This window comes from Podarcis pityusensis (genome assembly GCF_964106645.2).
Source record: "Podarcis pityusensis genome assembly, chromosome: 4".
Classification (NCBI taxonomy): domain Eukaryota; kingdom Metazoa; phylum Chordata; class Lepidosauria; order Squamata; family Lacertidae; genus Podarcis; species Podarcis pityusensis.
Genome location: NC_138027.1, coordinates 69,417,226 through 69,444,855, shown reverse-complemented (window position 1 = coordinate 69,444,855; position 27,630 = coordinate 69,417,226). Strand labels below are relative to the sequence as shown.

The 27,630-nt window shown below is 42.6% G+C and overlaps 1 protein-coding gene across 1 annotated transcript in view; it reads right to left on the bottom strand.

Annotated features, from left to right (window-relative positions):
• The window catches only part of ANOS1 (anosmin 1), a 91,243-nt gene extending 63,911 nt beyond the window's left edge, over nt 1-27,332 (bottom strand). The window contains exons 1-2 of the mRNA XM_081001337.1: nt 26,824-27,332; nt 11,773-11,820 (exon numbers count right to left, since the gene is read on the bottom strand). Coding sequence (XP_080857463.1) covers nt 11,773-11,820; nt 26,824-27,069 — 294 coding nt within the window. The 5' untranslated portion in view covers nt 27,070-27,332. The remainder of the gene's footprint in view (nt 1-11,772; nt 11,821-26,823) is intronic.
• Between the last annotated feature and the right edge of the window lie 298 nt (nt 27,333-27,630).

Sequence of the window (27,630 nt, the reverse complement as noted above, 5' to 3'; positions counted from 1 at the left end):
ATGGTTATGTGTTTCTTAAGGCACTGAGCCCATACAGATGGCAACAACCCTGCAGAGAGCACTGTCTCATTCCAGAGTAGTTGGTCATCTATATCATCTTCCCAAGAGGGAAAAATATAGTACTTTGCCACATATGAAATGCAGGTCTATGGAAAAGCGTGTGGTAAAATGATCATCTGTATGGTCTTATTCATCCATCAAGTCCTGTAAAATCAGTATTTGCATTGATGACTAACCTTAATGAACAGTGAGTAGCTTGACTCTTGCGTAAAAGGTTTTATATTGCCCCTTGTATCTTTAATTCTTGGGAAGAGGAAGTCAAGGCAAAACTGAAACCAGAAGCTCTTTTAATGAGATGCTTTCGCAATGAAACAAAACTTAGATTTAACCGTAAATGTCAACCCCCTGAATACACAAAACCAGTAACCCGGTCAAAACAAGTGATTCAAGAAACAGAAGTTCAGGAGAGTCTCTCTTTGGGGGGCTGATAAGAAAGGCTGTCCACTGATTCTCCCCCTCTAACATTAGGACCAAACCAACTGAAATTCAGATGATCCATGATCTAGAATCCCAACTTTTCCCCCTTAAAAGCAACTGTGAGGGTTTCCAAATTGAATATGACCCAATTATGAAGGAAGGGGGTTTAATCCTGTAAATATACAGCTTCCCTGTTCAAGATACTTCCTTTCCTGCTTCCACCCCTCAGCAAAGTTGCAGTTCCCCCTGTAGGAGTAAATATAAGGATAGAGAGGCAAGCAAAAAAGTATATATTTTCCAGGTAATGACTGGAGAAGAGACAAACATGGTAAAGGCTCCAAAATAAATTCTGCATTTGTTTTGACCCCAACTACTACTTTTTTTTTTCTCAGGCAAAAAGAAAAAAGTACTAAAATAGTGAACCTGTGGGCTAGTTTGAAATTTCAAGAGAATTATATACCAAATGATGAACAGAGCCTGGTGTGGCTTTTTCAAATCAGAAATGTCTTCTTCATTTACATCACAGGACCAAATCAGAAATGGTTAAATGCATCTTATTGTGTTTGACACAAAATATTTTTAAAATGCAAATAGCATCAGCACTGGGGCTCATAATTATAAGGATTGAAGCAAGCATGTGCTCTTTCCTCCCCTGATGCATTGCTGAAAAGCCATTGATAATATTTTCAGTAAAAGTGAAAACAAGGCCTCTGGATAAAGGCCTTGTCAAGCAGGGTTGTTATTGGTTTTTGCTAGTCCATGTTTAGTGTCATTCATCTAAACTGTGCTATAACGTCTTCCACCACCTACTAAATCACTGAGCAACAGGGCTCTAGGATTAGTTAACTGACACATTACAAATTAATACATCTTTAGGTCCAAATGGCACACAATGAGAGTCCTTAATGTTGTCAAATAAAATTGTCTATCTTGTAACACAAATATGCAACTCACCACTAAAAGTCAGCCTTCTAACCAAATGACTAGAAATGACTAGATATTGTAACAGGGATCTGTCAAGGCACATTAGTTGAAAGCATTATTCAGTGCTAGAACTGTTAATCATATAGAAGAACAAGCACTGCTGATAGGCAGAGTCAGCAAGGCTTCTGCAAACAGAAATCCTGCTTCACCAATCCTTTGCAGGACTGGGTTTCTTCTAGATCAGTAAGTGATTAAAGAACATGATGTGAAGGGTAGGAGTAAAACAACAATTTTCACAATTTAAACAAAAAAGTAGTGAGGTCCCCTACCTGTACTTGGAATAAATGTTCTATTTCATTATTTATAAGTAGGTTTGAATCACAGGTAGCAAAGTTGGTGGACAGCACCAAAATATTAAATATGGTTTAAAAAAATGGAAAAATAACTCCAGAAGAATTTCTCCAATTAGGGCTCAACAGACAACAATATGCTGGAAAAAAGTTCATTGTTAAGTACCTATAAAGTGATAGCCATGGCAGGAAATAGGGTTCTAATTTCACCTATAAACTATTGAGGTCTGAAATTATAGTAATAATCAGGACTTCTTTATTTAGGTAAAAGGCAACTGGGACATAATATGAGTTTATGAAATTATTCATCATTTAGAGAAACTGGAAAAAGAAATTTCTCTCTCATAATACTAGAATTTTGGTCCACTTGATGAAATCGAATAACAATATTATCCATGTTTCCTTAAAAGTGAGACTGTATGTTCAGTGTGGCTTGTTTCATGAATCTGAGGAAGTGGGCTATAGTTCAAGAATGCTTGTGCCATAATGAAGTTGTTAGTCCCTTGCATCAAAAACTAGTCTAATATGGCTACCCCTCTGAAGACAGTCTTCAAAGTTATACATCATACTTCTCCTGTGATATGAAAATGTTTGACAAACAGAACAAAATATTTCATTGTTTTCCCAAATTTCCACTTTTTCCCTAGGGGCGAAACACACACACACACATACTGCTTTTACATGGCTTCAAAATTTCTGCAAGTTTACATCCGTAAGTCCTAGAGCCGTTGATTTCATACCTTTTCTCCAATCCCAATTACGGAGAGCAAGACATACAAAGGTTAGGGAAAACTGTGCGACTAGAGACATGGGAATGCTGTTTAAAAGTTTTACGCAGTAAATCTGTTACTTACTTTGAAATAGACTTGACTGTTAATTTGTCTACTGTCTCAAAGCACTGTCTGTCTTTAAATCTGTTTGATCAACTCTGCTTCGGCACTGATTGAACTACTGTTACATGGCACTTAATCAACTGCTTTATAGATGGCAAAGATTTACAGCTGATTAGCCTGCATAGTTCAGTTGCTTTTGCTAAAAGTTCTAGGAAAGGATTGTTTTTGTGCCCAAATTGCTCAAAAGAATGGAAAAGGGGCTTGGTTAGAATCTGCAGTGTGAATATCCCAGATTCTCAACACAGTGCTCACTGAAGCAGATAAAGCCACATTAAAGGAGCATTTACTGCTTCAAAATGCCAGCCTTAATAAGTATCTTTTTGTGTGTGCTTTTTAAAAAGCCTTGGTACACCACTTTTCCCCACATCCCTTTATTGAGCAGACACGCATATACTATAGCTGGAGATGTAAAACTAAGCCTCAAATGTTTCGTTAGGAAAAAGCTATGAGGTTTACATTACTAGTCCTCAAAAGTGGCACAATTCAGAAGTTAGCAATGATTCTGTGTCCTTTGGAGCGAGGGGAAAGCAGTACTCAGCAATGAATACTTTATCTTTGGCAAGTTAAGTTCAACAATTCAGTTACAGACCAAGAATACAGTGATCAAAACTGGGACAAATAATTCAGTAGAAGAGAGAAGCAAGACACCCAGTGGTTTCCTCTGCAAAATATAATCTTAGTGCAAATTTGTATCAGTGAGTAAATGCAGGGTGTCACTAAACATGAAACGCAAATCCTTCTTACTGATAAATGGCTCCTTCTCCCCTCAATGGCTACAGAAACTGTAAGTATAAAGGGAATTACACACAACTAACTCAATTCTGACAGACAGACACATCGTAATGTTAGAACACCCTATCCTTCAATACATCTGAAGCAAGTTCCTGTGTATTTACTGCAAGAAAGTACACTTGAAAGCATAGATTGCATCTGCATTTAACAAGGCATTTTTAATGCAAAAGAAAATAACGTCTGAAACATAAAGAGCATTTAGAACTGGGAAAGAACAGCTTTTAAAGGGTAGTTTAAAGCAGCTGTTTTTCAGCATCGCCAGCTATTGTCTTTTGATAGATAGGCACAAGGCAGAAAGGTTTGAAACTGTTAAGCAAACAAGTGTTCTAATCACATCAACAGGAAGCATGCTTCCACTTTTGAAGTCAGCCATCCATTGAAGGGGCTTGATGGTAACTTCTTTGTTAGGAATTGTTTCCAAAGTGGAGAGATTCTTTAAGAAAAATGCAGGAATCTTAATACTTATTGATATGGACAGGATTCTAAACTCTGGCTACTTGTACAAAAGGAATTCTGTAATGTGTTTTGTCAAAGGTAAGACAGGAATGGGAAACTTCTGCAGCTCCAGATGCTGTTGGACCATTGCTCCCATCATTCTAGACTAGGGCAATGATGGAGTGTGTTTTCATGGTGCCTGGGGCAGGGCAAGGCACATAGGATGAACAGACTCCACCACACCCACCCAGCCCTCGCCACTGCCAGGAGGACACTAACCTGATTCATCGCTGCCTCTTGGCCTCCCTCCTCTCCAGCCTCCTCTTCTGCCTCTGCTTCTGGACTGCTCTCTGCCACAGACTCTTCCTGCTCACTAAACCATGTTGCCTCTTCAGCTTCCAGCACCTCCTCCTCACCATCTGCTCCCTCTTCTCCCTCTGATCACTCACTGTCATCATACCACCAATCTCCTGGCTCTGAGCCTTCTTGGGGGTTCCTCAACTGGTGCCTCCCTCCACTCCTCTGCATCCAGCCAATCCATGACACTTGGTAGCAACAGTTGAATGAGTCAACTACTGTGTGCATTTGGCCATTTTGTTAGTAGGAATATGCACAGGATCTATATCATTTGCTGCATTTTAAATCCAGCTCTGCTACTTTGTGATTTATAAGCACCCCAAAACATTTTAGCTCTTACAGATAAGAAATCCCTATATATAGCAAATTGCATGAGCAGTGACAAGTGAAGATTGTCTTGCAGAATGCAGTTTTCCTTTATGCAGGAGTGCCCAAACTTTTTTCAAAGAGGGCCAGATTTGATGAAGTGAACATGTGTCTGGGCCGACCAAAGTTGTTGAGCTTTTTAAAGGATTTTACACCAGGACATATACTGCCATGGGGGCCAGATTAAATTGACTGACGGGCCAGATTAGGCCCTCGAAATAGACTTTGGACGTGCCTGATTTAAGGTCATCACATGTATGGGAAAGGTAAGCAACATGCTTTCTTAGGTATATTTTTAAAGCTAAAACACATTCTAAGCAAATATACCCCAAGATATTTGAAGTAAAATGTGCCCTAACTTCAAATATCATCCATATTACCATAATTTTCATACATATTTTGTGAATATGCCACATTTTAATCAGCATTTTTATTTTTATTTTTATTAAGATACACCAGTAGAGGAAGCCATTCTCTTTCTTCTCTGTTGGTATAAAGCCTGATTTCAAAAGTAACTTATCCCACTTTCTCACAGGTAATACTTAAAACCATTGCTCTACTATAAAGTTACAACCTTGCATGTTTTTTTAAAAAATTTTAGAGCTGTGATGCAATTTTATAAACCATACAACAGTAACTCAGCATACTTCCCAAAATAAAGGGCTGCTCCTAGAATTATATTTGTATTTTTTGTAATGAAATGTTCCCATTAGTCCTCAAATGCACACTAAAATGTTTGATAGAAGTCTCCCAGCATGAAAACATAGAACACTTACCATAAGAATGACAGTACCATGGGGCAGGGCAAATCACAACATGATTTCAGGCTGAGTTTGATGCTGGAGGCACAAATGAAAACTGTGCACTTTTATTTCAGCGGACTTTGACAGATGGAAGGGTGCAGCAAATCTCTAATTGTTTAGATCATTAACTCATCTTTCCACCTGCATTCTCTCTGGGAAGAACCCAGTAGGAAGCCTGAAGAACAGCTCACAGCAGCATTTTGGAGTGTAAGCTATTCTACAAATAAATTGGGTTTTTTTCTGAAACATGATGTTTATCTGGCTGCTGCGTTTGTATCCTTAGTTAGCTTTTCTTTCACAAAATCCTCTCTGTTCTGAAGACTACAGATGGCCTTTTGGCCTTGCCACTGGGTCAATCAATCAATGACTATTGTCAATGTATTGTCGGCACAGAGAAGAAAAAGGAAAAGAATACCAGATTGAGATTCATGGTGCGTCATGATGTATCACCACTTATTTCCAGCCCTTGTAAATGCCACTGAATAGGCATCCCTAAATTATGCTCTCTGGTCACTTAGTTTTCAACTGTGCTCAAACTGTAGTACTAGAATTCAAAGGTGTAGAATTATCAGTATTCAAAAATTACCTCAAAGTAGAATTTCCTTTCTCATAAAATGCTTGCAGACTTAATTATGTTTGAAGTAATTCATCCCATCAGAAACATATCATCAGTGTTTATTCACTATAATGGCCTGTTTCACACCGTAGGGTGGCCTTCTTGCACTAGCCTGTTGCCTTCACAGAAGTCATTTATTCATACGATCAACTTAATATATGAGCTGGAAGTTTACAGTTCTCAGCTACTTCTGTCTCCTATGCACATTTCAAAGTGCCAGAGAAAGCTCTTGCAGCTGCAATTCTAAACTATAGGCTCATAAATTACGTTGCTGAAAGGAATGAGCAACCCTTGCTAGTGCTAAAATAAGTAAGTTAGCCCACTATGAACCAGCCCTTAGTAGTAATGAATACTATTTAATAAAAATTAATTAGCAGTATTTAAAAGCAGTTGGGGTCCTTCCCACCCATGTTGTTACACTAATTACAAATTACAAGAGCATGAAATTATATGAAGTTTATATATAACCAGCTTATTGTACTGAGGAAGAAGTGATTTCTTCTGTTGACATATAGGGGGCTTTGGGGGATCCAAATGTGCTTGTGTACAGAAGCCTGTAGACAACCATGCAGCACAAAGGTATCTTATTAGAAACTGACAAACAGGGATGCACACTTAGACGTATTAATGGAGTGGACAGAATCAGCACAACTTGACACTTGTGAGGCAATGGATAATTAAGGAGGAATGATGGTTATGCAGATCTTTGAAGGTGATGACAAGAAGATTAAACCAACTGCGGTACATAATTGTGAATGAATGGCCGGATTCAAGGAAGAAGAAAAATCAAAGACAAGACTCTATGGAACAAAGTTTAGATTTAATTAACTCTTTTTCAGTTGATGTTTCATTAGACAAGATACAGATATCCTTGAGAACATTCAGCAGCCTATCATATTCCACAAACAATCCAGCAGCAACAACTTCAGGGTTCTGATATTTGCTGTTAATGGGGAAATTTGGGAAACCTGAAATAGTAGACAATGCTGGTACAGAAGTTAAATTCTGACCTTTCTCCCCCCCCCTCCCCCGACATTGTCAACTGCCTTAACTAAGACTTGCCAAGAGTCTGGAACCAATATAACAGAAGGAAAAATGGAGCTTCAATGCACATTATATATTTATTTCCTAAAATTTATACACTGCTTGATTGTGAAAAACCTCAAAGCAGTTTACAGAAAATAGCAGAATGGCATAGCCTCACATGGACCATAGCATGAGTCGGTCACCACTTTTCTCCTCCAATGCAGAAACTGAATAAATGAATATCTTAGAACCAAAATTCATGTTGAAGTCGAGTTTAATGAATAGATTTACATGACCATTTGCTTCCTACTCTCTTCTGTGTCTTCTACCATGCTGCCCCTCTCTACAGCTATTGCCTCCTTATCCTTTCTTGGCCAATAAATTATACTAAAACTGGACTTCCCCATGGCAAGCAAACCCAGCCATACCACGTGAACCTACTTGCTGCATTAAGAACTGTGATACTGCAAATCTTCAGATTCTCAAATTAGGCACCAGAAACACATTCCAGGTCCGAGATGCACAACATTATGGAGGACAACCCCACCATACATTGTTCTATTTGTTTCAGCCACAAATCACTCACCACATAACAACTTCTTTTGGCAACAGCTCTATGGCTATGTTGTTTAAGGTGTACTGTTCACTCCACCCCTAGCAATGGTTCCTTTCCAGGACAGAGTTGGCACTACACAGATATTTGTCAGTAATCTTTTTTTACTTGTAAGGATGTTCACTAAGTATGTTCACGTGGTCATCGTTAAGTGATCAAATCGCTCATTATTAAAAAGAAAAAGAAAAATCATCCCACTAATGCCTAACAATACACTTGCTGCACAGAGAGGCGTGGAGAGGTACCTTGATAAAATGGCAAAAAAAAATTAGAGAGCCACTAGAAGTCCTATTCCGTGATTAACCATGAAACACGTGTGCCACAAGAGCTAGCAATTGCCAGAAACCAGCATTCTTGTTATTTCCTAACTAGATACCAACCCATATACATAGATATATAGCACAGAAGAGGGTAAAGGGCTAAAGCTCTCCTACACACACCCCATACACAAACAAGTACCAATCCTGATTGGGCATTCGGTGCTGGCTATTTCTGAATGAAAAATAATGAATTCAGGGGCAATGAATATGCTTACATTTAATGTAGTCTGCCGCTCACATTTTAACCAATTTTGTGGCAATTTAACCTAAAGAGAGAAAGTGGGTATGTGGGTGTAGGTGTGGGTGTGGGTGTGTCAGAGAGAGGGAGAGAAAGATAGAGGGGGTGGAGTGAGAGAGAATATGCAGAACAAAACAATATTGAAGAACAGATGACTGTATGAAATCGTTTTCATTGTTTCATTACGGTTTTGTTTTCAGGTAGCTTACTTTGGGTCATAACAACCTATTCATGTCAACATTAATTACCAGCAGCAGTCATGAGACAGTGACAGGCTTTGTTGCCCTTCGTTGGTTTTTATGAAGTTTAGTAGTCCTAATTTAAAGAGTCGCTTGTGAACATCACATGGGAAATAGCTTGATGGATGTTCCTTATTTCACAGCACAACTGCATCACTCAATCAATGGAGGAGACACCAGGGTTAAACATTATTTCTTAAAAGAAATCCTGTATCTGTACAGAAATTCTATAAAGGACATGACAACTAATCCCAAACTAAACTAAGTAATTGTGAAATTTGGAGGATTACCTCCCTAACTGACCCTTTATGTGGAGGACTCCCACCAGCATCCATCTTACATGAGGACTATAACTGCTTCCTTAATCCCCTAATTTCTGCTGCTACCAGACATTTCTGGTAATATCTTATTCCCCAAATGACACATAAACGGTAGCAGGCGTAAGACAGATAAACAAGGAGGCTTACTTTAAAGGTTAAGCAAATATATTATTTATTCAATCAATACTAGTAGCAGACAGCTTGGTGAGGAAGCGCTGTTCACCTGACCTCCAGTCAGTCATGTCACTGCTGCTCACTAGGTGGTGGAAGGAGCAAGGTCAGTGAAATACAAGTGCAACAGCAGGAGCAACAGAACAGCACAGTGCAAATGGACTGTGTAGCCAATCCACTGATCCCATGAGTGCATTTGCACCACACCAACCTCCCCCCTCCTCCTTACCTCCCTATAAGCAGCAGCAAAATCTTCCGGAAGACAGGTGAACACAGTCATGCCACCCAACTGTCCACTGCTGAATTGTATTTACAGGATAATATGATTTAGCGGGTTAGATAGAATTACTATACTTGCATTCTTGCTTGTATAGTAGCTATTCCATTAAACCAGTTCCTCTTCTGATCAAAACAAATAGCCCTTCTCCCAACTTCTCCTCCAGTTAGCACTCATAGAAGTCTAAACTGAAGTCTTCCTGATGGCCAGGAACTCACAAAGAAAACATCACAGAAAAAGTATTTCAGTTGCACGCACAGACACACACACCAGCTTATTGAGATTCACTGTTGTTGAGAAATCCATGTACCTTTTTGTTTCAAACGGAATGTCTCAATTCATAAAACAGGGCAGTTCTTCACTGAATATCACTCCTTACAGCACCTCAGAGCTTCTGGGATTTTGGTCCCCACTTAATATAAATTCTACAGAAAGTCAACTACGTATTAAATATAGATCTCAGCATACTGCAGTGCATGTCCTTGTACCATTATGAAATCATGGAAATTTTGGCTAAATACTGTTTTACCTACCATTTTTCTACAACACTGGTTTAATAGTTTAGAAGGTAAAATTCTAAAGCAGGGAATAGATGCACTCGGCATTGTATGGGAATGAAAAGAGCAGTCAGTGGCTAAGCCCTGTGGTTCCACTCTGACCCTCTAAAGCTGAATAATAATTGTTGCTTCTCTCCAGGCAACTTAGCAAGATGCTTTTCCAGTAGAATCAAATAGTTATTAGCTCACTTGCACTCTAATCTTTCAAGGGTCAAAGAGTCAACACACACACACAAAGACAACAGTAAGACTAGCTGAAAGCCCCAAAGAAATTAAATTACTGAATAGCATAAAATATATAATCTCAGGGAAAAACACTTCTCCTTTCTTGAACAAGAATTGCTTGTAGAATAAATATGAAGTACATTTTAGGTCATGTAAAATTAACTGGCACAATCCAGCTCTAATAAAGCAACTGTAAAACCCCACAGGGTGGTATCCAACTACGAAGTCATACTCAGAATAGGCTCAATGACTTGGTTTGCATGTTGTCTTACCGTTCAGCACAAATAAGATAGCTCCTGGAGCTTTGCTTCTCCCTGGCCTTTTGAGCTCCATGCAGCAGCTAAGTCATGGTTTGGTTTGGTTTGGTTTGGTGTGTTGTCCAAGCCTAGGCTATTTCCTCCTTAACCATCATTTGTAATTGGGTTCAGATGTCACGCCAAGCAAAACATTGGCCAAAGGGGCTGCTATCCTTCTCCTCACGAGCCAGCCTTTTTGCACTAAGCCATAGTCTGGGCTTAGTATGAAATGTGAAATCAAGCTATTGAGCTCTGTTATATTAATGGGTCTACTCTGAGTATGACTAACACTGGCTATTGCCCATTAATTACAAACAGAAGAGAGCCAAGATGTTTAATTGAAGTAAATGGAACAGGGAAGCGGTTGCATCACAAGATGGGGGCAAGGGGGTGATTCACCCCGAGTTCCACGTCTGGGAGGGTGACAAGAAGGCACCCCGTGGGGTGCTTGCCCTGCCGCCGCAGCCGCATGTGAAAGATCCTCTGTTCGCGACTGTAGCCGCGAGAAGAAGATCCCACCACTGTCCGTGCGGCGTTCAAGCGGCGCTGGCAGCAAACAGCTATGTACAACGCATGTGCAGTGTCGCATGCATGCGCTGTATGTAGTGACGCCACACATGCACTGTACATAGGGGTTTGCCACTGGCACCGCTGGAGCACCATACAGACCGTGGTGGGATCCCTCTTCCCCGGCTCGCCGTAAGAGGCTCCTGCTTTGCTGCTTTACAGCGAGCCAGGGAGGGATGGACGGGAGCCACGGCTCCCCATCCCTCCTTCCCCGGCTTGCTGAGCGGCAAAGCGGGAGCCACTTATGGCGAGCCATGGGCCCCCCTCCCAGCCTCCCTCCCTCCCTGGCTCGCCGTAAGCGGCTCCCGCTTTGCCACTTTACAGCGAGCCGGGGAGGGAGGGAGGAGGACAGACGGACGGGAGTCATGGCTCCCGAGAGGACAAGCTTCACAGCTTTGCCAGCACCCCGGCAAAGCGGCATAGCTCCCCACTTCCCCCGATGGCTTGGGTTACTTTAGAGTTGTGGGGGTGGGGCGCAGAGGAGTAGGAAAGGGGGCGGACATTCTGCACCCACCCATGACTTCCAAACATACCCCGAGCTGTCAATGAGGGGGAGGTGACAAAAAAAAAAATTTGCACCGGGTACCACCTGGGCTTGCTATGCCTCTGCAGGGAAGTTCTTACAGGGCAGGATAGAAGAAGAAGGAGGAGGAGGAGGAGGAGGAGGAGGAGGAGGAGGAGGAGGAGAAGAAGAAACCATGAAGTTTTAATATACAGCAAGTGATTACATACAAATATTCATTGTTAACAAGATTTTAAGAGTTTTGTTGTATGCGAAGAATATGGAAATAAATGCATTGCAGTGCTTAGAACAAAATGAAATGTATAGCAATCCATAAAAAATAAAGTACAATGATGGATAACATTTTTGTACTGTATCTTTGAGAGAGAGAGAGAGGAAGTTTCATACCTTTGAACACTGTTTGTGATTCTGGCACCAGACTAAGGAACCATTATTCTGGGGGAGAGAGAAAAAAGTAGAAGTATTAGTAACATATCTCCTTCTCAGGCTAGGCCAATATTTCCTGTGCATTCCCATAGTACCTCTTTCCCACTCTGAAAACAAAACAAGAATTTGTTTCCGTTTCTGGTTAGGTTGGTGACTTTCTAAGAATTTTTTGTGATGCCAACTTCCCTTGCTGACTTGACCAACAATGTGATAACAAGGGTGCTCACTCGCAAGATAAGCCACTTGTGAAGAACATCCTGGAGAACAGAACCCCCTGCTCAGTCAAGGGAGTGCAACGATGTCTCCTTTCCCACTCCATCATGGTTGTGTGTTTAATTAGGTTCCCCCCCTTCTTAAACATTAGACCCTGCCCACAAAGTAATTTGGGACTATATCCAAGGTGCAGAGGGTGGTCCCTAGTTGGCCCAGGGCAGTTCATCTTGAGTGGGGTCTGCAGATTGGAACCAGAGAGTAAACTGGCAGGTTTGTGTGAAGTCCAAATAATTCGTATATAGCTTTTATTTTATTTATTTTAAAAATGATACATACAATTCTGGACATATACCTCACAGCAGATGTAAAATAACATGGGATGAAGCACTAGGAGGCAAAATCCATATGTTCATCCACCCAGTTCCTTTGATCTTTTTAATCTTCTTTTTTGAAGCATAACTGATAAGAGACAGGGTGCTGTAGCTCTTGACATTGTGTTCACTATCCCTAGCGCATGTGGTGCTTTTGAAAGGTGCTTCTTGAGTCATTACCATGCCTTACACTAGTCATGATAGCCAAATAAATACCTTTCCAAATACATTAAAGGTGGAGATTCTTCCAAAATATTTAGAAACATAAACATTTCCGCCTCCCCTGATCTTATCCTCATTAGCACATTACATCTTCAGCTCTTAAAACCATGTCATCTTAAAATCTAATGCTCTTTGGTTGGCAGCAACTACCCATAAAATTATCTTAAATATACTAAAGCACACATATAAATAAATGTGAAACATAAGACTCATGCAAACACTTGTGAATGGACAGGAACAGAAGACATAAAAGTTTAGGAGGATGTCATAAATAACATACAGTTAACAGAAGTACTTTAGCAGTCCCCGTGCCAGCCAAGAATTTATTATTTCCTTTTCCAAAACCTAGCCAGTAGTAATGTTAAACTAATATCTCATGGACTGCTTTCAATCCTTTATTCTTCCTATAAAGGAATGACAGAAGAGAACAATGATTGCAGCTGCAGATTAGTAGCAACTAGCTGCATAGTTTTACAGCTCGGTGGCCTCTTTTCACTAAATCAGATGAAGCACTCCTGCTTTTGGAATATGTTGGTCACCTGGAACATTCTATCATGATAAATATCCCAAATGCAGAGGCTGCTTCTTCTTGCCTTGAAAACTGCCACACTAGAGGCTTCAAACACAATTTCAAAACACAAACAAAATCTGCTTATAAATTGCAAGCTAAAATTCTACAGTGGGCCCACAACTGGCATTCCCTTTACATATGTGAATGCAAACGTGTGCAGGGAGAAAATAAATAAACAAATGGAGAGCAGGGGAAATCTGCCATTCCCTGTTCTCCGTTTACTTGTTTTTCTTCCACCTGCACATCCAGGTTTTCCTTGCTTGCCATGCTCTCGGAGGGTCCCAGGGCCCTTCAAACTTCCCAGAACCCAATAAGTAGGACTACACCTCTCAGGGAAGTGGTTCCAGGGGTTCCTGACTTTGCATGATTTTGCCTTTGTACATGGACCTTTGGAGTCAAACCCTTGTGTAAGTGGCGGACCTGCTAACTGTGTGCACTCATATGCCAGATACATTTGCAGTACATGTCTATACATATTTCCTCCAACACAAGTCCCACAGTGTTCAAAATCCCAGGTAAGGATTCATAGGATTGTAGCCTCAGTCAGAGCGTAACCTCTGCACATAGTCCAATATTTGTAGCCATTTCTTTCAAATCCCAATGTTTGGGATAGGTGTGACTGCAATTATTCAGGCTTCTTTGGAATACTAGGAAGAATCAGGGAATGGGTTCTTCATAAATACCACAGACAGGCTTCAGTTCTAACAATGTCTACTTAAAAGGAACCCTGCTGAATTCAATGGACATACTCCCAGGAAAGTGGGGTTAGTACTGCTGTCTAATGCATCAAGTGGCAAGACTATTGCTATGGCAAAGTAGAACTATTTCCTTTCAGAATCTGTCATTGCTGTCTTCTAATTCTTAGTATTATAAGCAATATAATAGAAGACTAGCTTTTTGTTACATTTAGAGTGAATTTCCCATTTTCTATCCCCCCCTCCTTCTGAAAATATTTCTGTTCACAATATGGGTGCATTTTAACTTTTTATGTAAAGTGCAATAAATGAAAACTGGCAGGAGGTCATAGGAGCCAACTTCTAGGGGCCAAGGTTCCTTCAGCTTCCCCCAATAAAATATTGAGGGGGCTGCCCCACCGAAGTTTATGGGCATTGCCATTCAAATGGTGTGCATGTACTGCGTCTTGTGGAGTGGGGCTTACCTGATCCCCCAATATTTTATTCAAGTTGGCACCACTAAATTAAAACAGCCTACAAAAGTTGCTTGCCTGCAAAATTATTTAGTATGTATAGCCAAAATGGGAGTAAGATTTACAAGCCAATTATCACTCATGCCATTATTTTACTTTCTGAGGTCTCTGTGGTTTAATCAAACTTTAACCACCCATGTAAGTCTTTTTCCACTTCTTTCAAAATGAGGAATGAGACTTTCAAATGAACACCAAATATATATCTAGATACAGCTATGGAACATGCAAGCAAGTGTTGTGCCCCCACATTCCTTCTAATACCAAAGTTGGTATGCGTATCACTTTGGCTGTGAAATGGGCCACTGTCAGAAAAAGTACTAGCTTCTGCAAATTCAGGGAACTCCTATCTCTTTACATAGCTATTAAGTTTTCTGCCCCTGAATCTGAGCACTTTAGCAGTAGTTAGCACAAGGATGTGAAATCTGTCGTCCTATATTACTGGACTACAGTCATTCATGACCATTGGTCATGCTATCTATGGGCATTGGCGGAGGCGTGCGAAGGGAGCGCACTGTCCCCGGCAGCGCGATCCCAGTGGGGTGCCATCACGGCTCCCCCCCCCCCCCATTCTGGGCACCACGCCCCCGCAGATGGCACGTCATGCCCCCAGGACACACGTCATGCCCCCAGGACATGCGTCACACCCCTGCAGGCGGCGCACCATGCCCCTGGGACGCATGCCAGCCATGCCCCCACCTGCTCTCCACCCCACCCCCACCCCCCTCCGGTGCCAGAGCATGAAGCTCCGCCACTGTCTGTGGGCTGATGCAAGTGAAATCCAACATCCTCATCCCTGACATAGCACAACAGGAAAGACTTCAGAAGTGTGGGAAGAGACAAATGTGTACATTTTCCTCCTCCTAAAATCTTTCTCCTCCCTGCCCTGCAGTGCTATAGGTTTCTGTTTCAAGAACACTTCTGTTTATGCAAGAGGAATATTGTTGCAAATCCCAAATTATATACTTTTATATGCAAACATCAGAAAGCAACTTGTGCAGGTCTCTCTCACTTTCAGCTAGCTCCAGCCACTCAGCTCACTCATGCACAAACTCTGGAAAGCACTGGTCTGAGACCCTAATCCTGTAAAATAAATTGCCCATTCAGGGGACCATCCACAGTCATTAAAAACATAACCCTGAGAAAACAAAGGCCCTAGCCACTCATTCACCATGATGAAGCCAGCCAAATCCACAACAGTGTTACTGCCCACAGATGCATATGTGGTATATCTACAGGCCTCCGGGCAATGTGCAAGTAGTTTAAAAATTCATTCAAGTTCTTTTCCAATACCTTTCTTTTCATAACCAAGAATGACAGAAAATCTATCTTCGGGAATATGGAAGAAAACCCTTTTGAACAAGAAGCAACCTTCTTCTCATCTATTTTGTTTCATCACAGTGCCCAAGGACAAAGATTTAAATTGCAAGATCATGAAGTATGCTTTTTGCAGGCATGTGATGATTTGATGGTATTTGACAAAATTGATCGCTGCAAATGGAAAAGGTAGAGCATCTAAATCTTGAGCTAAAGCACAAAGGTAGGTAGAGATATTTATTGCACATACAAATGATGAACAATACTGATGCATTTCATGCATTTAAGGCTATTTTTTGGTGGATGAACCAAATTAAAAACACATGGTATAATTATCAGAAAGTGTCTTGGAGGAATTGATTTATATAAGAACTATTCATGCCCAATAAAATGCCAATCTAACAGTGTCCCTCCATTCTTACCTTTCCTGGCAATAAAGTTACTATATGTGCTTGGTTGGTACCACTTCAGAATGCAAGCTTAGAACTTAAATGGCTGAATAATTCTTGAATGGTCCTTCTCCCTAGCTTCCTTGACAGATTCATCACACAGGACATACATGTACATATAGGCTTCCCTACTCCAGACATCCATGCTCAACAAGAGGAAATCAGGGCAAGGAAAATTGTGACATTCCCCCCCTTCCCTCCCTGTCCCTTTGCCTTGTGTGCCGTGGATTTTTAAATTGTAAGGCTGTGGGCAGGGACCTGTCTTATCCTATTTGATTGTATGTAAGCCACTTTGGGAGGGACACTGGTGGTGCTGTGGTCTGAACCACAGAGCCTAGGGCTTGCTGATCGGAAGGTCAGCAGTTCGAATCCCCACGAAGGGGTGAGCTCCCATTGTTCGGTCCCAGCTCCTGCTAATCTAGCAGTTCGAAAGCACGTCAAAGTGCAGGTAGATAAATAGGTACCACTCACGGTGTTCCCGTGCGCTGCTCTGGTTCACCAGAAGTGGCTTAGTCATGCTGGCCACATGACCCGGAAACTGTACGCCGGCTTCCTCGGCCAGTAAAGCAAGATGAGCGCTGCAACCCCAGAGTCATCCACGACTGGACCTAAGGTCAGGGGTCCCTTTACCTTTACCTTTAAGCCACTCTGGGAGACCTTTTTGGTGGAAGAGTAGGGTACAAATGTTCCAGATAAATAAATAAATTACTATTTTTCAATTAGCATATGTATATTAGATGTAGAATTATACCACAATGCAATTGTGACATTCAATATCGTTCACCGTTCATTTAGCACCTTTTTAATGCCCTTCCAAACCCTTAAGTCAGTGGTGTCCAAACTTTTTTCAAAGAGGGCCAGATTTGATGAAGTGAAGGGCCATGAGGGCTGACCAAAGTTGTTATCCTTTTTTTAGGAAAACTGCCTTTCATTCAATACCAGAAATGTGGTGAAAGAAGAAAAAGAAAAATAGAATACAGATAAATGATATCATGGAAATGGCACTCTCCCTCATTTTATGAGAACTTTAAAAAACAGGCATCCTCAACCTGTAGCCCTCCAGATGTTTTGGCCTACAACTCCCATGATCCCTAGCTAACAGGACCAGTGGTCAGGGATGGTGGGAAGTGTTGTGCAAAACATCTGGAGGGCCACAGGTTGGGGATTCCTGATTTACAGTATAAGAATATAAAGTGTTTAATTCTTCTGCATCGTTTAGGGCACCAAGGATCCCAACAGAATGCAACCCATTCCCTTGCACAAGGGAGCACAAAGCTAACGATTGCATTTATCATTACTACCTCAAACTACCTTGAAACACTGGCCAAGACTATCTCAAAACAAGGCTACAATTTTCATAGTTGCAACTGCATCTTACATATAGCACATGAGTAGTGTGGTACATGCCATAAAAGTGCTAAAAGGACTTCCAGCTCAGAGAAGTCCTTTAGTCATGTACACATACATACATACTATACACACCTGCAAACACACACACCCCCTCAGTGGTAGAGAACATGCATGTAGAAGTTCCCAGGTTAAGTCCTTGGCTTCTCCATTGAAAAGGATTCAGGTAGTAGGGCTGAAAAATACCCTGGGAGCCCACTGCTAGTCAGAGCAGGCAATATTAGGTTGGAAGGTCTAATTTGATATAAGATAGCTTCATTGAGGGACGCGGGTGGCACTGTGGTCTAAACCACAGAGCCTAGGGCTTGCCGATCAGAAGGTCGGCAGTTCGAATCCCTGCAACGGGGTGAGCCCCCGTTGTTCAGTCCCAGCTCCTGCCCATCTAGCAGTTCGAAAGCACATCAAAGTGCAAGTAGATACAGTAAATAGGTACTGTTTCAGCGGGAAGGTAAACGGCGTTTCCATGTGCTACTCTGGTTTGCCAGAAGCAGCTTAGTTATGCTGGCCACATGATCCGGAAGCTGTCCGTGGACAAACGCTGGCTCCCTCGGCCTACAGAGCGAGATGAGCGCACAACCCCAGAGTCATCCGCGACTGGACCTAATGGTCAAGGGTACCTTTACCTTTTTAGTTTCATATATTCATAAAGTATTTATTTCCCCCCTGAAATAGTCTCCCTCTACAGCTTGACCACTCCCAGTTCTTCACCCAAATTCACATAAACATGGGAGAATTTAAGTACCTATTCTGATGTAGTACTGTGCAGGTCCAGATTCCACTCTGCGTCCTAAAAATTTGTTTGAAGAAGTGAAGCCTTAGTCACAATGCATTGTTGAAATAAATATGAGCAGGCACTTTACATGTTATTCAGTTTTATGATTCATTTTGACTGATTTCATCTAGGGTGTCTCTTTTGTAAAATATATTGTACACCACTTAGAAACTACGATATTAAGGGGTATATGTTGAAATAAACATAAATACATGCATACATTTTGGAATGGCACATCAAGGTTCACTTGCAAGTGAAATTATTATCTTCTGTAAGTTTGCTTTTTCCAAGATCATTCTTGTAAAAGCTTACGCAGACTCCCAATGAGCATCAACACAAAATGAAAAAAATAACACACAAATGAGATTCAAGGGAGGTATGGAATTTCCAAAAAATACTAAGAAGCAAATTCACATTCGTCAGTCAGGGATTCCCTGATGTCTGTCCTAAACAAACAAGTTTAAATATCCAAGGTTTCATCTTAGAAATCTATTTTGGATTATCTCCAGAACCTTGAAATCCACCTACACAACTAAACTCTATATGGAAACATCTGCATGTCTAGCACTTAATCAACATAACACACAATGTAATTTATTAGGTAGCATTCTTCTGCCTATGTCTATCCATCTGCACTTTGCCACTCTCAAAAAGTCTGGTTTTCCTCTAATGGAATAAAGAACACAGGAATAGGAACTGGATCACACCTGTGCATATGGGCTAAGAATACTGTCTCTCCTATTTTATCACATTATAAGCAATGCTCTGCAGACTACATGGCTCTAGAGATTCATATAAAAGCCTAATATACTGAAATCTGAAGGTTCTCCAGAGGCATCTCTTCTAGACAGACACACAGACTTTTCCATTTGTCTAAAACAGGGGTGGAGAACCTATGGCCCTCCAGCTGTTGCTGGGCTGTTGTTGGGCTCCAATTACAATCAGCCTCAGCCAGCATAGCCAATGGTCAGGGATGGTGTGATTTATAGCTTAGCAACATCCAGAAGGCCACAGGCTGCCCATCCCTGATCTAGAACATGTGGATAAAGTGTAGTAATTTTTCCATGTAGCGAACTAAATTTTTCTAGAATTGTAGGGTTGGAAGGGACCACAAGGGTCATCTAGTCCAGCCCCCTGCAATCCAGGGATCTTTTGCCCAATGTGTGGCTCAAAGCTATGGCCCTGAGATTAAGAGTCTGATTCTCTACCAATGACACTGGTTAAGTTACATATGGATACCACTAAGCATATCACAGTTACACAGTTACAGAGATCTATACATGGCAGGAAGTGAAATAGTAATTCTTGCCAGAGTGACTACATTTACATAAGCAATGAAAACACTAAGAATGAAATGCAGGTATGTTGCTTGTCCATTTCCCTTTTCATTGCTTCCCTTCAAGGCTTTTTTTTACTGTCTTGGGCCTACTTGGAGAGATTACACAGGAAAACATTAACGAGTTGTTAAAAGTTAAGAAACACACCCACACACCCCTCTTTTATTTCATTTATTAAGATATTTCTATAATATTTTCCCCCAAAAGCTAAAAGTGCTGTAGAACAGCAGCAGCAACAACACCACTAAGAACACACAACATCCAACCACAAAACCAGAAAGTTCTGTTGCGCCAAAGTACCTTGTGTCTTTAAGCTTCTCTACAGTTGGTGCAGTTTTCATGCATGACAGAGAACCAGGCAGCTCAATCCAAATTAGAATTTCATTGCCATGCTCCCAAGATTATAGCAAATTATGAAGTGTATGATACAAAAATGATATATGGAGTCATTAGACACAAGAAAAACCACAATATGGTTCACAGCCAAGCAGGGATTAAGAAGTTTTATCCAGAGGTCGGCAACCATGAGGGTCACTTAACTGGCCCATGAGCCGCCCCCGAACCAAGTTGCCCGCTCGGTGAGTCCCCCACACGCTGCGCTAAACCAGCACAGCATGGCGTGGGGACTCTCTTCTGCAGCTCTGGAAATTGCTTCTGCGCATGCCCAGGCACCAGAAATCGCATCTGTGCAGCCGTGATTTTCAGCGTCTGAGCATGCACAGAAGCAATTTCCGATGCAGTAGACATGTGCAGATGCTGCGCTAGTTCAGCCCATGGAGGATCTCCGCGGGAGTGATCCACCCCATGCCCAGTAAGGCTTGATGACCCCTGGTTTTATCTCACCCCCTAAAGAAGAGTACGAGCCATTCACATCTTAGAAGAGACTCAATTTCAACAACTATGGCTGAAAACTATGGCTATGGCTGTGTTCTTAATAGCCTTGTATTCTGTTCTTATCCTGAAGCAAAGTTCTTAACCTGAAGCACTATTTCTGGGTTAGCGGAGTCTGTAACCTGAAGCGTATGTAACCTGAAGCGTATGTAACCCGAGGTACCACTGTATCTCAAATCCTGATCTTTCTCCAAGGAGCTCAAAATGGCACACATGGAGATTATTATCCCACTTTAGCCTCAGAACAACTTTCTTCCACAGGTTGGGCCTCAGATTTCCTAGTGAGCTTCAGGACTGAGAGGGGAAATTACCCAATTCTCCTTCACCCAATGCCAACTACCTAACTGAATGTGAACAACAACTGGACCATACAAGGTGCACAGAAGTTTCTGAAATCCTCTGCACAATGTGGATGTCTAATACAATAGAACACGACCTATTTCCGTCTTCACGCAACAAAGATTTAGCTATGTTTTCTCCCAACTGTAATCTGCCATACTCCGCCCTGCAGCGCCACACATCTATTGCTATTCACAAGTGCACAGGGGTATTTTACTACTTGAGTTGCACTATCCTTTTTTTACCAATTACAGAACACACGAACAGTTCAATCCCATTCCTCCGGAGCATTTTATGTAGAGAAAAAGTGTGTATGTATGGAACTATTTAAAAAAAAACAGCTCTGACAAAACTCCAAAGCTTGCATACTATTCCCTACAGATTGTGGCCCAGTAAAAAGCATCATTTAACCTACTTTACTTCCTTTGAGACCAGCTTAGTAACTGCCATCAAAGCAATGTCTCCATACAGTAAATCAAAGACTGGTGCAGATGAATCAGAGATATCTTAGGACGAAACATGCAAGTCTTGTATTTCTTGCTATAAGACAATTGGTCTGCTGTTCAAGCTATAGCAGTTTTCACTCCTTTTAAAGTCTGAAGACAGGTAATGGATTATTGTACTGCAGCATCATTTACACTTTAAATGTCCTTCTGAATTGGCTATGGTAAAGTAACAGTGCAAAGTTACCTTTGTTTTCATGACAGAACAATGCTGACCACACCTGCTTGACCTGGACATCACCTGTATATCCCAAGTAGTAAGGACAATGTTATGTTTGCCATATCCCTCTTCACTTCCTCTCTTTTCTCAATTAAAAGAGAACAGAAAGTTTAACCTTTATTAACAAGATCACTTTGCCTTTTGTATGTTACCACTGCTTCAAGTTTTAGAAGTATTTAATCCCCTATAATTTAGATGGATTGAATTTTTCTTTCACAGGTTAGGATTAAAGCCACTGATTTGCAATTGATTTACATGGGGGGGGGGGGAGACCAACCAGTTATTAAGTCCTAACTGAGTAATTTGCAGCTTATTTCACCCCAGCTAATTAAAATGTAATCACTATTGTTTGGCAATGTGCATTCTGTCAGCAGTTTTTACTTCAGAAAGAAATCATGCCAAGAAAGCACGCACATAAAAAGGCCTTTCACTAAGAACTGGCTGGTGTAAATTGCTTTCTTTAGCCAGTGAAACTGTAAAACAAAAAGAGTTACAACCAACTGACAACAGTAAAAAAAAGGGGGGTAACTAATCCCTTTTCAGGATAATTAACTGGGTTTAACAATTTCCAGCTTTTGATATATCTCCTGAAGAAAAGACATGTTCATAGAAGGCAGTTTTTGGTTTGGATTTTTATCCAGTGTATCTTTATCTAATCAATACTTACCTATACTAATCATGAATGCAGATGGGTTACAGTGTGTGGGGGGGGTGCGCGCATGCTCTATACACCCTGCATTCTTGAAACAACAGAGTGCACTTCTGATTCTTCTTCTTTCTGGTTCACCTGGGTGAAGAATAATACATTGCCTACCAAAGTAGGCATTTTCATAGACAGATGAAATGTTCTTGCCCTACCACAGATTGTTCCTTGAATGTGAAGTCCAAGTGCTCCATAGGATAATAGTAAGGATGACAATCAAGCTCTATCTCTTTACTTTTTCATCATCTAGTCTGGATTTGCTTTTATTTGTCTTGCTTTGCTGTGCTTTGGAATAATCATACATACATTCTGCATTCAAGTGAAGAGCTTGTCTAAAAAGTGAATGTGTTAGTTTTCACTTGCAAATGGGATGCTGGGAAATTATTATAATTCATTCAGTTCATGGTTCAGATCTTATTCTGTTTCTAGGTCTCAACAACCAAGTAAAGAATAAATGAAAACACGAAAGTGAATGAAAACTAAGAGTAATAGAAGCAGACCCACTGATTTCATTACATCTCCTCTGAGTAGGACTAACATTGGATATCTCTCCCATGAATGCAAAAAGGAAAAAAAAATGCAAAAGTAGATGAATAGCACCTTTCATAACCATTCTTTAGTAAGAACCATAAGGTCTTGTAGCATTTTATAGCCTTAAAAAAACTCACTATGGCATAAACTTTAATGGACCAAAGTCTACTTCAGCCTTTAGAAGTGTGCTACAGAATGCACCAATACAAATAGGTGCAGTCAATCCTATACAATATACATTTGCTTAATACGATCTCCCATTGAGTCAGCAGGATTTAGTCACAGGTAATAAGTGAGAGTACTCTCATGTCATATCTTTGCTGACTAGTCTGTATTGTAATTCTTGTCTACTTCATGGAATATAAGTAATCATATATACATTGTGCTATGCATGTATTTAATGTGAGAGCTTAGCTCATCGAGAAATACCGTATTTTTCGCCCCATAAGACGCACCGCCCTATAGGACGCACCTAGTTTTTTTGGGGGGGAAATAAAGAAAAAAAGTTTATTCCCCCCCCCCCCGCCGGCACGGGGCTGGCGCGGGGGAAGCCCGAGCTTCCCCCTACCCCAGCCCCCAGAACAGCCTGCTGTCCGCAAGCCTAGGGAGCCACGCAGCTTGGCGCCGGGCGCCCGAGGGTCGCGCAGAGCTGCACGGAGCCCGGGAGCGCAGGCAGCTCTGCGCGACCCTCCGGAGGCCGACGCGGCTTGCGCAGAGCTTCCTGAAGCCTGGAGAGCGAGAGCCTCTCACTCTCCAGGTTTCAGCGAAAGCCTGTATTCATGCCATAGGACGCACCCACATTTCCCCTTCATTTGTGGAGGGGAAAAAGTGCGTCCTATAGGGCGAAAAATACGGTACTCTACAAATGTTGATGTTCCCTGCCACCAGTTAGCAAGGCTCAATCATATTTTTATATACAATAGCTTTCCTCCAAACCCTTCAAAATGAGCACAGGAACTTATCTCTGCTCACTCCAGTTATTACACTCTCCTCCCCACAAAGTGGATACAGCACATGTGAACAGAGAAAGTAATTAAAGTGGGTTTGTTTAAAAACCAAGCAACCGTGATGTATCAAGAGTCTTTTAATTTATCAGAGTTCCTGAGTCACTGTGTCAGCAATATGTGCTGAATTTTAAAATGAAGAACTTATGGATATGATAAATATGTCCATATTGGAGTTACCAGTAGCCAGCTTGCTCTTATCTTTGAAATAAAATCTACTCAAATTGATGAAAGTAGAACTCTGTGGCACAAGATATGCTATGTTCTGTTGTAGAATCTGGAGAGGCCACATCTGTATAAATGTAACAGCAGGTGCCCTCTACAACTAGACTACAACTCTGTACCCTGTAACACACCCACATCCTATTTATTTCAACAAGGCTTAAGCACACTTAACTGGACATAGGATTGTAGCCTTAGGGGACACACTGTATCCCTCCCACCCGGCAGCTTCCCACGCTGTTGATTGAACGCTTGCAATAAGCAAGAGATGCACACAAATAGCCTCCTTGTTAAACAAGGTGCCCTTTATCCCTGCCTTGGTTATCCCAGAACTACTCATGCAAGCTGCACTGGCAGAACAGATACCTGGATGATTCTGTTCCATGGTGTGAATTGCCAGGAAGTGAAGAAGAACTAAACAACACTAATAGATTCATGCATACCCATACAAGAAGCAAGGTTCAAAGGTCCAAGGAATATAATTGTGAGACGCAGATGCGCATTTAGATAGCAAGCTTTGGACTGGGGGGAAAGTACAATTAGGCCACAGTCCTATATTCTATTACATAAGAAGAAGCCTCATTGGGCATAATGAGACTTACTTCTGAGTAGGTGCCAAGATAAAGGCTTGTGCTGCTAGCCTCACATGATCACAGAGGTTGTGCTCATCTGGATTTTTAGAGTAACTGTAGTTTAAGCATAGAAAGTGATGGCAGGAAAAGCCTGAATTTATTTTTTTCTTTTAATTTTTTTTTAAAAACCAGATCAGAAGGCTACAAAAATAACCCTCTCACTCAGGAAACCAGTACCTATTCTGTACGAGGTTTTTGTAATTCTGCACAATAAAACCATGGTTGCATGTAACATCCATATTCTAAGAGGCAGTATAGAGGGATGTTTTGCTGTATCTTTTTTCTTCTGGTCTGACAATGAACATTTATATAAATGAATTTCTGAAACAATGAAAATCAAGAAAACCTTTACTGAAGGAAAAACTATTCCCCAACACACATGAATTCTGAATATAAAGTAGCTTATGGTCCCATCATCTTACCACTTCATACTATCAGAATGTCAACCTAAAACACAGTACCATCAAATGTGCCTACTTTTTAAAGGCATGCATACATAAGAAACAAGATACTATATGCTGCAAAAATGCTTAGGGTAGGTAACAGAAAATACAGTTATTGATTATCACATCACCACCCCCATTCAGTTGCTTTTGGAGTCAAAAGCACTGGTGGGAAATTGAGCCATTATCGTCTCCTGCTTCTTTTTCCAGGCAAAATCAAAACACGATCTGCACGTGAGTGATCAGGGAAAATTGCTCCAGCACATTGCCTTTGGCAGGAAGCACAGAAGCTACATTACACACTCTGTGCTATCAAAATAACTGCCAGAGAAAGAAATGCAAAGTAAATGGGACACCTGCAGAGATCCACATAAGAAATTAACTTCTTCCCTCCCTGCCTTCAGGGGTCACCTTTTTCAAAGAGCCCTGTTTTCTGAACTTACAGCCCAACCCTATGCTGCGTTAGGCAGGCTGGAACATCTAAAGCCCGTGATTTCAGTAGAATCAAGCAGCTTGGGTGCTAAACTGTCCTTGGCCAATCAAACTAGCAAACCGGTTGCGAGCCTTATTGCAAAGACACAACTGTAGAATGCAGGGCTGCATTCAGCCACAGCGAAGTGTAAGAACAACTTCAGCATCTACCAGGACTCTCTCTCATTCACACATGCAGACACTCGCAGGCTTGTACTGAAAGGGTCCAGTAAGAATGAACTGAATGTTTTATTGGACAAGGGAGGGATTCCTCTGTGTACCTTCTTCTACCTTTTCAGCAATTTCAGGAGTCAAGCAATATAGACATGCCATAACGCTTTCCAGTAAGAAAGAAGCTAACTGGAAACCACAAACTTTTATCATGGGTTGGTGAATCCAGAATAACCACCTCTCTCTAGTTACTCGCACTCACTAGAAAGAATAGAGACCTCGTTGAGCACTCGGGTAAAATAACAATTACTGTACTAACCTAGATGGGAAATATGTCCCACACGTGAACAGGCATCGCGGAAAGGAAAGGGGACGTCAGCCCTTATTTATTTATTTTTTAATTGTGTGAGTTGCTAGTGGGGTTGCGATGACTGTTAAGGAGTAAATAATCTGCTTTCAGAGGTTCGGCGATCGCCCTGTCAGACCAGGCACCCCTATCGCCCCACTTCAAGATCGGCGTGGCTTGATCCGGAGTAACTGACCACCTTCTGGTTCTATGGTCAATGCAAACACGAATCCACTTCTCCCATAGAATCACAGAGACGTGTATGTCTGTGTGACCCTTGGGTTTGTGTAAATAAGTAATCGGGAGGGGGGGCAACTGCCGCTCTCCGCTCACTGCGCTTAACGCCTCCCGAGGCCCCCCCCCCACCTCCTCCAGTTTTACGCGTGTCTCCCGGGGAGCAAATCCCGCCGCGTTCCACGGGACTCGCGTAAAACGCGAAGGAGGCTCCTCAGCCTTGCGCGCAGGTGCCGCCCGCGACCCCTCACGTCCCCTCGTCCCCTTCCTCCCGCTCCCTCTCTCACGGCTGAAGCCGCTCAGCCTCGCGCTTCCTTCCCACGGAGAGGAGCGCGCGAGTTGGAGCAAGCCAGGTGCGAACCAAGTCTCTGCGGAGGGAGAGAGGCTTCGCCCTGCCCGCCCGGGAAGCTTCTCGCTTTCCCTCCGCCGCCGCCCGTACCTGGAAATGCTTGAAGAAGGCGGAGATGCGCGTGATCTGCAGACTGAGGCACCTGGAGGTGCACCTCGCTCCGTAGACGCTGGCCGCCGAGAAGGAGTCGTCCTGCCTGCGAGCCGCCTCTCCTGCAGCGGCGGCTGCGGAGGCAGCAGCAGCGCCGCCGGCCGCCACTCCGGGCAGGCAGCCCCAGGAAGAAGCCGTAATCCAGAGGAGAAGGGTCAAAGGCACGCCGGGCTCCTGAAACCCCATGGCTTTGTGTATAACGCGCGCCGGCGAGAAGGAAGCGCGGGAGGAGGAGGAGCGGCGAAGCCCCGACAGCAGCCGCCTTCAGGACGCTCTCGGTGCGCCACTGAGGCGAAAGGAGGCGAGACGAGGCAGCCTCGGCGCGCGGAGCAAACTCGGCGAGGAGGGGAGGGGGGGCGCGAGAGAAAAAGTTCAACCATCCAACTCTCTTCAACCCCCCGCCAGACTCCGCCGAGCTCACCGCCCTCCCCTCACTCCCAGGAGGGGGTGGGGAGAGGGGTGACAGAAGGCGGCGCGATTGGCTGCGGGAGGCCTGAGTGGCAGCGCGGCGGGAGGGGGCGGGGTGTCTGACCGCGGGCAGGTCGCGCGAGCGGCGGTGCTGCTGAAGCGAGGGAATGGGTTGTGGGGCGGGCGGGCGGGGAGGGGGCTTGGCGTTGTGGAAAAGGCGGGAGGCTTCGGGTGAAGAACTTTCTGCCGTGCTGCACACGGCATGGGCTGAAGCGTTGCGAAGCTCCCGCGAAGACGGGCGCCCCTCTCCAGGCAGGCGGGCGGGCGGGAATCGTGCAT